Source organism: Acipenser ruthenus, chromosome 2, assembly GCF_902713425.1.
Source record: "Acipenser ruthenus chromosome 2, fAciRut3.2 maternal haplotype, whole genome shotgun sequence".
NCBI lineage: Eukaryota > Metazoa > Chordata > Actinopteri > Acipenseriformes > Acipenseridae > Acipenser > Acipenser ruthenus.
Genome location: NC_081190.1, coordinates 14,752,702 through 14,764,725, shown reverse-complemented (window position 1 = coordinate 14,764,725; position 12,024 = coordinate 14,752,702). Strand labels below are relative to the sequence as shown.

The 12,024-nt window shown below is 36.3% G+C and overlaps 1 protein-coding gene across 3 annotated transcripts in view; it reads left to right on the top strand.

The window, feature by feature from the left end:
* The window catches only part of LOC117403884 (transmembrane protein 8B-like), a 91,457-nt gene that overhangs the window by 50,658 nt on the left and 28,775 nt on the right, over positions 1 to 12,024 (top strand). For all 3 annotated transcript variants that reach the window (XM_058990027.1, XM_058990029.1, XM_058990033.1), the window contains exons 4-5: positions 3,100 to 3,233; positions 3,974 to 4,242. In XM_058990027.1, the coding sequence (XP_058846010.1) occupies positions 3,100 to 3,233; positions 3,974 to 4,242 (403 nt within the window). The remainder of the gene's footprint in view (positions 1 to 3,099; positions 3,234 to 3,973; positions 4,243 to 12,024) is intronic.

Here is a 12,024-nt window from a genome sequence, read left to right as displayed (position 1 = left end):
ATCATCCTAATGTGATTTCCGATATTATGTTGATTTCCGAAATAATGTTACTATCTTAACGAGCAGTGCTTCTTGCGACTATTTCTTTTGTTTGCGTGGGAATTTAAAAGATAATCTGTGTTAATTGTCATAATTTATCAGGAGTTAATTTGCACTTGGAAAAATAGGGTTTTAATTAACAAAAGAGTATGTAACGCACCTTGAAACAGACATTTAACAGACCACGTCTGTGACAGGACCAGGGTTAATTTCTTACAGACGACCTCGATAATTCAACATTTGTAGTTCTGAAAATATTTTAGCCTTTGCTATACTTGTGGTTATGAATTAGATTTATTCACTTGTTTTAACCACTTGTAACCCTACGGAATGTTTGTTGTATTGCTAAAATGATATACCGCTATTTGCACCCAGTGACTACCAAGGAATTATCAATGCAACTGTAGCCTATTTGAATTCTGCATATGTAGATTATATGACAGATGACATCTGCTGTAGATTTTATTTGAATTATACCACTAAAATCTTGGTATAGAAAACAACATATTAGATATTACAAGACAGTTTCCTTAGGTGATTGCAGATTTGATTTTAACACGTGTCTTAGCCACACAAGAACAAAGAACAGGCATTAAGGACTGTCACAAAGACGGCCGGAGTGGGTGGTGTCAGACCAGAGCCAGGAAATAAATAAACAGAGAGATGGGGTTTTGGTGAGGCTGAACGCGTGATCGCGCTCAGCATTTAATAAACAGAACAGAAAATAAAAGGTTGGAACAGACAAAAACACTGGACACGGCACTATATGCCAAAATAAAAGGACAAACAAAACGAGCTAAACAGTGCACAGACAGACAAACACGGTGAGTGAAAACACTATTTACTTTATATTTACGTTCTTCCGTTCTTATTATTTAGTTTCTCCTTCTCCACACTCGTTCTCCACTCACCGAACACCTAACCCCAGTGACAGAAACGTGCATCTATATATACTGTTGTGCTGGGATTCAATTACTAATTAATTACTCACTTGAATCCCAGCACGTGAATTCATTACGTGAAACCCCGTGTTCACATATTATATTTTAAATGCACGTGCGTGATGTGCAATCCCGTGCCTAAATACAAATATACACTTTTTAAATACACGTGAAACACAGACCCGTTTATATCCCGTGTACCAATCTATACACCAACATTAACATACGCACGCATACATACAACATAGAACACACAAATGCACACAGGGGCGGGGCACTTTGCCACAGGACACACAGCGATGCACTAGGAATGTGATCGAGATCATTGACAAGGATTTTGCCTAAACATATTTGTAATACAGTCAGACTCCCCCCACACTTTATGTACAATGTACACTTTCATCTAAACATGTTGCATGCTTATAAAATGTTCTTATAATACTGTAGGTGTTCGGTGGCAAATCATGTTGAGTTTAATTATCGCAGAGGCCAAAGAGTACCAGAGAAAATGCATGATTAGAGGAATTAATTGATCAATTAATTATAAACAAATTGTGAACTGCGTTAGGGAGTTACATCGTAGCTTTAAAAAGCTTAATAAATATATAATGAAGTGTTACATACATGGTATACATGTATAATAACTAACAACTACAAAACACCAATGGCACTTGAAACATATGTATTTATATATAGCCTACATTTTTCTTTTCTTTTTAACCAAAAAAAAAATGCAAAATGCACATTAACCCTTTAAGGACCGCGATCGTGTAAACACGATAAAAAAAAAACACTTCATTTTGATGACTTACAGGGCCACAATACTTTGCAGTACATGCTTGAAACACAGATCAATGGATAGGGGAGGGACTGACGCTCACGTCCTGCTACTGTAATAAATAGATTTTTAGTGAACTTTTATTGGAAGAGAGTCAACAACAGCCAAAGAACGGCTGGTCCAGGGGGAGCATCTCACTGTAAAATGCTTGGTCCTGAAAGGGTTAAAGGAGTTGTATATAGTAAGCTGTGGCAAAATATTCCCCCGAATGAAGGTAAATGACTAATGGGGGTTTATTTATTTATTTATTTTTAATCCGTGCCGTCCGATTTTTACCCATCAGCATTTTATATGTGATGTTCTAAATAAATGTACATTCTTCATGACAAAATTCACAATTTTATATGAAGTTTAGAAATTATACACAAGATAGATATTCCCATTATTTTTAATTTCCATTTGGTTGCTGCTCGCAGGTGGGAGAGCTCTCCCGCTAGTAGTTTCCATAACAGCGAATTGTGCTTCCATTCATTTTTCTTGATCTCGTTAACATGCATTTTGATTAACGAGTTCCCCTTATCAAGTCGTTGAGGCAGGTAGTGATGTACGTGACCTGCGACAATGAAGATTTTTAACGAGAAATGCGTTCATTAATGACCTCATCGACTCAATTTCAAAGCATTAAAGGATTGCTTTAATTAACACATTTTGTTTGCTACTAAAGCTCTCGTTACTATACCACGAGTTCGATAGAGTAACACTGTTTTTTGAAAATACTGCCCTACTTGTTATAATAATCTGATAAAGATCATATAAGATGGTAACCATAGATCCAGGTACAGTATAACAAAAGCTAGTACTGCTTGACTGTAATGGAAAAATTCTTACATTCAAGCTTCATACACTATATTTGACAATCAATCTAACCCATTCAATGTGTCAATGCAGATTTACTGAAGGAAGCCATTGGAACATTGCTCTTGAGTTGCCAGCAGCATAATTAAGGCCACTTGAGATTCAGTTTAGATGACAGTGGTGTTCTGCATTGTGGTGTTTTAAAAGTTTATAATATACATGTATTGCATTTTGGAATATAGCTAACCAAATGAACTAAGGGGCAATGTATCCTACAATGCAGGTAGTTTCTCCTAACATTTACAAATACAGAGCTATAGCTGCAATGTATTTTGGGTATGTTGGGTGTAAATGTTAGTTCACAATATGAAGAGGGTTTGAATTAACAGAATTGTCTTGACCCACTTTTATGCCACAGGAACAATTCAGCAGGGAAGAAAAAAAAAATCTTGGATGTTTTTTATAGTTTTTTTTCTCTCTGTGTAGGGGCTGTATGAAGAATGCCAATACCTCTTTCAACCCCAATTAATTGTGCAGAGATTGATTGGTATTCCTGTCCTTTATCCTGGATACTTGATAGATCAGATGATCCCAGTTCACAACAAATCCGCACTCTATAAGTAAGTGGTACTGCTTTATCTCTGTTACTAATGTTACAGATGTAGTGTGTCATTGTTATGTTTATGTTTTATCACGAGAAATGACTTGTGGGAAAGGGAGATGGCACAACTGTTACTTAAAGATAAATTACTCTAGCGATGTGTTTCCTACCATACAGGAAACATAAATTGAATCATAAGTGAAGCTATTAAGGACATTATCTCTTTTGGTACTGATGCAAAGAAAAACAGTATGGATAGGCTGAATCCCAATGGAAAGCCCTTAAGCAAAAGTGCTAACCTCCAGTACTTGTTTAAAGCACATTCTGCATGCACTACACTCACACTGACTTCTACAGCACCTTGTTGATTATGTTTTTAATTTATAAAACAGTCAAGTGTATTTTTACAAGATCTGTGCCCCAAATTGCAGTATTAAGTACATTAAGAACTCCATATAAGCAAATAAATATAGGAAAGTTGCTGCTGTAGACATTTATTTGTGTAGTGCTGAATTGCTATAGTGTGGACTGGTGTGTTGATCAAAGCATCCTAAAGTACATACAGTAGGATTTTAGAAGTTTCACATTTGGTACAGAAATACTGCTTGTTTTTTTAAGTAAGGAGTGTGTTTGTATGTGCATTACTCAAAGGGGGTGGAACTTTGGAATGTAGCAGGATAGCTCTTATCGATTTAAGATGAAAGATTGTTTCAGAACCTTAAACATCATTTAATTACAAACTTTTTTTCTTTCTTCTAGAGTGTATATTCCCAATTACAGCTCCAGAGTCAAGGTGCAGCTTAAGGACTGCAGAATTAGTAACAGAACTATGGAGAGCTGCCCTGTCTTTCTGAAAATAAGAGCGAAGGCACCCCCTCTGCATAACTCAACATACATTGACTGCAAAGATCGCATGAGCTGTGAGCTGGAGACTAAGCTTCCCTTTTGGGAACAGTGGTACTATATTCTGGTTGACAGATACATTGGGAATGTCAACTTTTATTTCCGGATTCAAGTTCAAGTGAAAGGTAAGTGCAGTTATCCATCTGGATACAATCACATTATTATAATTAGTTGTGCATATTTACATCTGCATCCACTACTGGAATTTACAGCCATAATATTATCAGTTGTCTGTTTTTTTTATATAAGTTTAGAGTGACAAATTATTATTTTTATTTATTTTCCCCCAATTTGGAATGTCCAATTATGTTTCACCGCAGCGAGTCCCCACACAGCACAAATGTTCTGAGGGCATGTGAGCATCCTCTGATCGCACAAGCCTAAAGCCAGAATCACTTTTAAACCAAGCAATCCAGAGCAGAGGTGGGCGGGCTCAGAGAACAGAGATCAGCCCTGCTCTTTATCCACTCTGAATGTGCTTGGTGTCTGACTTCGGAGTCAAAGTTCAGTCTCTTTGCACAGCCCGCAGTTGTCTGTTTAAAAATATAAGACTGTACATGCAGCCTGTGGTTAATAGTTAATATAATAGGTATAAACCAGTGTATTTTTGTTTATAATGACATACATCTTAAAAAATGGCATTTAACACTAGACCAAGGCGATCATTTTGACCGTTTTTGGAATTTAAGTTGAAATTGCTGTGCGTGTGTTTAAGATAAGGAGCTGTGCTTTCCTGACTGTTCCTAAATATATGTACTAATGACAAAGAAAGAATCACATAGCTGCAAAAATTAGCGAGATAAAATACTTATCATACCTATTCCGACCAGGTGCGGTCAAATTGACCGATACATATAAAACATTATAACAGTTAAATGTTGCGGTATTATTTGTGTTTATCAGCCTGGAATTGAAGCTGTATTGAAATTTGATTATATTAGTGTGCATTCCTCAAGTGAGCTGTCTGTTGACATTGCTATTGTTTCAATGAGCCTCTGATAGCCCGTCGATCAGCCTTGACAGCTCACAGCGCCAGGCTGTCTGTCTGCACTGGTACTTTTCTAAGAAATTCATTGCTACCCCAATACACATTGCAAATGGATCGCTGGACAGTAAAGCAGTGTTTGGAATTACTGCAAATTTTACCAAACAAGATTCTGATGCAGCAAAGATGGACCATATGATAACTGCATTGCATATTTTGACAAGCACAGTATGTACATGATATAAATGTATATACACAGATTTGACTGGAGCCCATTCTGTTCAAATGTTTATTTATTCATGTCATTTTGATTATAGTACGGCTGTATATAAACGCATAGCTTCGGTTGCGTATATGCATGTTATGTAGGCAATATAAACTCATTTATTTTAAAACATTTTGATACGTCATTTCAGTTGTACAGTTTTCTAGTATATGATATACCTGTATATAGACACATTTATTTTCAAATATTTGTTTATTTAATTTTTTACAGTTTTTTGAGGATGCGCTTTATGTAATATGTCTGTATAAAACACATTTCTGTTCAAATGTCCGTTTATTTACAATGTTTCGGTTGTGTAGATGCTTTATATGACGTTCCTGAATAAAACTTATATTCTTAAGTTTTATGACTTAAGTTTTTTCACTTATATGACTTCTATTCAGTTGTTTGTCCTTTCATTATAATATTTATGTTGTTTTTAATACACTGGTCAAATTGACCGGTCATGGTGGTTCCAGGTATGCCTATAAACACGGTCGTTCTAGTGTTAAAAACTCTTGCCCTGGTGGTATTGCTTCTTTGGGCCACATTTAAACCATAGAATGCAGGGAGCCTAAAGCTGAGGCAGACTGGCAAAGCTGTGAGGTGGAAGGTGTGGGAAAACGACAATGAAACAACAAAAGGGAATGATTACATGCTGTAAAGCTGACATAAATATCTATTGTATTTTTTTTAATAGCTTGACAAAATGAGCTGCTGCTATTTCTGAAGAAAAAAAAAAACTCTGCCATGAAAATAATCTACCACACAATATTGCTGCTGATTAGTTGTGTGGAGAAAGGTTTTTAGCATGTAATGCAGCCTGCCAGAAAACCCTCTTTGTGGTTCAGTGCTTTCTATCTCCTCCTTCTTCTCACTGACCTCCTTGCAGGATATCTCTCTGACGGGATTAGGTACACGGCCCTGAAATGCTTTTTTTCTTCTTCTAGCAGCTTAGCTGCACAGCCGAAGGTTTATTTTTCCTCACTCGAGGTACAAGGCTTGTGGTGAAAGAATTTGTGTCATGATTTAATCCATTTACATATTTTGCACATACAAAATCTGATTTGTAACAAATAAATATGTCTGTACGAAATATAACACATTCTCCTATTTTCTGAGTCATTGTCAAATCTACGTATTGCTGTGTGGTCCAGTAGTTAAAGAAAAGGGCTTGTAACCAGGAGGTCCCCGGTTCAAATCCTGACTGACTCACTGTGTGACCATGAGCAAGTCACTTAACCTCCTTGTGCTCCGTCTTTCAGGTGAGATGTTGTTGTAAGTGACTCTGCAGCTGATGCATAGTTCACACATCCTTGTCTCTGTAAGTTGCCTTGGATAAAGGCATCTGCCAAATAATAATAATGTATATTTTTTCTAAATGAAACTGTTTTGGATTAATCAATATTTAATATCCACATCATCATGTGTGTTTTTTTTTTAAATAGCTACTACTACTCTATAAGTAAACCACTTCGATATATTTTTAGATTTAGTTTGTGAATTGCCACTTGTAAGTTGATATCTCAATTGTCTAATACACTTGAGGTTTCACCTAACATGTGTGTAAATATGTATGCATTGTGATGAATATGTTCCTTGACTAGCAGAAAGGGCATTCATAAATGGTGTGTCTGCTTTAAGAAAGATTGATATATGTATTAAGCTAAAACCACTCTTGGTCTCAGGGGGCGTTTTATATGTTTAAAAATTAATTCATTCGCAATGAGGGTTTATAATACAATGACAGGAGGGTTATAATGCAATGACAGGAGGGTTTATAATGCAATGACAGGAGGGTTTATAATGCAGTGACAGGAGGGTTTATAATGCAATGACAGGAGGGTTTATAATGCAATGACAGGAGGGTTTATAATGCAGTGACAGGAGGGTTTATAATGCAATGACAGGAGGGTTTATAATACAATGACAGCTGGCTTTTAAATTATATATTTGTTACTACTAGCATATAGGTAACACATGCAACAGGTGTTGCTGCTCCATTAATTTATGTAACGCTTTGGATGTGAAACCTTTTGAAACATCCGAAATTAGAAATGAAAGTTAATAGAAAATGATGCATATTTATATTAATTGCTTACAGTAGTCCAGCACAGTTTCTAGCTCTTTATTACTTGAAGAGCATTGAAGCTCAGGCAGGTATGGTGCAATGTAATAGGAGTGGATTAGTGTCAAGATGCTGCTGCTGTGTTTAAGGAATGCAGTATGTGAGACCAGTTAAGTGCCTGAGGGCAAGCTCTTACAAAACGTGTTGGCAAACTTAATTTCTACCTGTTAATGTTGAGGCTTGTACTGAGGTTCATATTGTTGTAACAATAACTGAAGCCAACTCTGAGTGGTCAGTGCTACTAGCAGCAGAAAGCTCTTATAGGTTGAAGTTATATTATTCATAAAGCATCTGCACCATGTTTTACAATGGTACAGAACTACCAGTAACACATACTGTATGGATGGTACATGTAGGAGTCATGTATTGGAAACGTATCACCTTTAAAAATGTACACGTAGTTTAGTTTACCACTAATAAACATTTATAACATGTATAAACTATGAACTATGAGCAGCTGACAAGTCTGTATCATTGATACCCGATAAATTATACAGATTGTGTAGGATCTTTTAGCCAATTAGAGCGCACGTTTTGCCTTCTGTATTGCACGGCACATCACAGAGAAACCCTATTCATGACATGAAACAGCAGTGGGCCTATTCAGTTGAGCTCATTAAATTAGGACCCTTCCTAGTGTTTACATATTTTTACAGAGACTCAAATGCTCTGTTTATGCTTCATTTGCACAACCCCAGTGCATAAAGATTGTACACTGTTTATATCAATTGTGTGATCTGTCTTTTACCAGTATTGTAGATCATGAATTGAAATACTGTACAGATCAAATTGCTGATATTTTGTTGCATGCTGTGTTTCAGAAATGTCAATGACAAACCCTAGTTCCTTCCAGCTCTTGGCACAAACAAACCCGAATCCCTTTGAGGTGATGTCACCTTGTTTGCAAAGCAGCAGTTCAATGTCACACTTACATCTTCCCTTCATACAAGCACACGATTACAAACAGTTCAACCAGTACAAGACCAACTAAAATGCTCTTTTCATTGTTTTTTTTTTTTAATTAGTAATGAATGATGATCTAAGTTCAATAGATTATTGCTGTCAGTGAATATTAATTCAGTTGCTCTAACCTGTCTGTAAACTAAAAGATCTGGATTTGCCCCACCTCATATCTCCTTACAACAACTGCAGCAATAGTTTCAGTTTTGTTTTGTTGTTCTATAACAAGTATTGGGACACCATGATGTGTGTGCACAGTACCGTTCCATGGGGGAAGAGTAGTGTTTATGTACACATCATAAATACATCAATGTACAGAAGGTTGAATTGATGGCACCACACAAAAAAAAAAGTCCTTGTAATTCTACAACCCTAAAAATTACTTCCAAATAAAAATTATAATCCATCAATTCTGAAGAAAATTGTATTTTGGGATCTAAAAGTAAGCTTGATTAGCCAATTATCATTGCAATCTGTCTATAAAATGCACTGTTTGTAGCCTGAAATTAAAGCATTGGTGTGTGTAACAAGTGTTCATTACATTCAATATTGCAGTGGCTGTTCAGACTCATAAAGGCAGTAATGATATCAATGTTAATGACCTTGATTAGGCACTGAGCCATTTGCAGAGGATATAAAACCATTCAAAACTGTGTGCATTTAAAAAAGTTAGTATTCTAAGGGAAGTGTTTTTAATTTACTTAAATGGTCTCAGATATAAAACAAGAGCAGGTTCTCTGCCTTGAAAAAGCCTAATGGTTTAATTCCGCTCAATATATTTAATGCTGTGATCCAACAAAATGCATTAAAAAGCTAAGGATGTATAAATTAGAGGCTACCGACATATTGAAGAAATACCCAAGAGGTGAAATCAGTAGGTTGGGAAATTGCTAAGAACTTTTATCGTTTTATTTTTCAAGAGTAAATTATTATTTCTTGCCATAATCCCTTCTTTCCCCGGTTTGAAGCAGTGCAAATGTGTTTTTCTTTTTTATATCAGTTTTTTTCTCCATTATCTTGGTTTTTCTGAAATGTCTTTCACAGTATGTGATTCTCTGGTCTTTGTGGCGTTTCCACGGTTACTCCTTTTTCAGGAGCGTAAGTAGTTCTTGCTTCAGAATAGATAAAGGTTATTTTTTAGACATGAATTTTTTTTCGGTAAACCTTCTAAGCTGGCAGTAAAACATGTAGTGTTTCCTGCCTTCCACTGTGTCAGTAGATTCTTGCTGCTGACCTTCACAATTTAGTCAAAAAGACAGTATGTTCTCATGAAGCAGATTCTGTTTGGGGCTTAGCGAATGCTGTTGCTGTTTTTTTTATCTCCATCACAATTCACATGTGAACTTCAAAACTTCTGGTCAACATGTATATCTAATTTTAGTATTACAGTATTTAGCCTACTTAGTACTGTTGTGCTGTATATTATAATGACAGCTAGAATAGTAAGGGTCAGTAGTCTAGATCTTTAGTAGTACTGTACTCAGAAGACGAATGTTTCAAGCAAGGAATGGTATTCAATTCTTTTACATATTTTTACAGTTGTAACCACACAAAAGAGACCCATATGCTCTGTTTATGTTTGATTTTCAGAAGCTCAAAAAGGTTCTGAAAATCAACTGTTTAGGTCAATTGAACAGACCCCTATATGTTAAAAAGTGGTGTTTAGGGGGATACTTATAGCATAACAATAAATAGTTCTTTAAAAAAGAAACTGGTCTACATTTATGAATATGTTTATTTTTATTACTATTATCTTATGATTCTGGCTGGATTCATACATGTAATATTCACTGGAGATGAGTGAAAGTATTAAACTGGAATTCCGTGGCATCTAAAGAAGAGTCTTCTGCATTTTTGTTCATTCAAATGAGCAATTCAGAGCTCCCCTGGGCCAGGCACCACATGATTTCCACGTCTTGTCTTCCAGCTCACTGAAAACGTGTGGTCAGCAATTACTCCAAAAACAAAAACACACCAGGGAGTTCATTGTTAAAGAAATTGGATTACTGGTGCTGGGCTGTGTTAAACATAAGAAGGACAAGAACTGGATCTCATTGAATTATTAGCTTGCTATGACAACAGTCACACCAAGCAGATTTGGTACAGAAGCAAGTCATATGAACCACAGGAGAGGTTTGTAGAAAACACGTGAATAACATGCAGCAGGATAAATCTTACAAAGAGAAGGCGTCAGAATCTAGAATCACGTTAGAGCCTGAAACAATGTCTGACATTGTCTGTGTTTTTATAGTTTCATGACAAAGTTCAGGAAGTTGTTCTATACATGCAAAGTTCCTCAGTACAGTGAAATCTACCTTCAGAGAAGTAAAGTTAAATTAAAGGGAGAAAAAAATTGAATTGGGAATAAAACTAGCAAGAAACTGCTCGGAACAATCATGTACCTGCTCCTGCAACAGATGCTATGTTCCATTTGCTACTGGTAACAAGCACTTTGAAAGCACTCCCATTCGTTTCCTTCAGCAGCAATCTCAGATCGAACTGTTATGCATTGGCAGAAATTAATCTGTCGAGGACTGATGAAGGCAGATGAACTTGTGAGGGGAAAAAAAATCTGTTGGCAAAAGGGAGGGCTGAGAATACAATTAGGGAAAATTTGATATTTTGTAGATGCATGGTCCAAGGCCAATGGAGTTTGAATTGCTGTTCCTTTCCATGGTAGTGTTTAGGTTCCTGCCTCAAATGCCAGGGATTTGGGAGTTAGTTTTGACTTTTGATGACTACTTGCGTTCAGTCACTAAGATTTATTTTTGGCACCTGAGGAATATTGCTAGGTTGAAGCCCATGCTGACCCTGATTCACGCTTCTATAACCTCAACAGCTGATTATTGTAATTCCTTGTTTGCCAGCCTCCCAATGCCTTACTGAATAGGTTGCAGCTAGTTCAAAATGCTGCAGTCAGAATACTTACGCATACCAGGTCTACTTGTCGCATTTCCCGTTTTAAGATCACTACATTTGCTGCCAGTGAAGCATCGAATTGGTTCTTAAATGTTGCTCTTCTCTTCTGGGAATCCATGGTTTTGGTCCTTCCCATATACGTGTCTTACTTATTCACGTACTTTGAGATACAGTACACCAATAATGGTCTCCTGGTAATTCCAAGAACTCGATTGAAAACGTGTAGTACATTTTATTCTAGAAATATATATTCTATGTTGCAGAAGATCAATACCTGTTTTGTGAAACTTAAATGGTACTTCCATGCTTTAATGGAAGTAATGAAACGGTGCATTTCTGTTCAAATAAAACGCTTTATAGTATATTTTTACTTTTTACTGCATTCAATGCAGCAGGTCCAGATAATGTATCTGCCTATATAATAGGGGGTTGTCCCGGATAATGTATCTGCCTATATAATAGGGGGTTGTCCTGGATAATGTATCTGCCTATATAATAGGGGGTTGTCCTGGATAATGTATCTGCCTATATAATAGGGGGTTGTCCCGGATAATGTATCTGCCTATATAATAGGGGGTTGTCCTGGATAATGTATCTGCTTATATAATAAAGTTAGCCATTTTTTATAGCCAAATTTAAAACAGAATGTG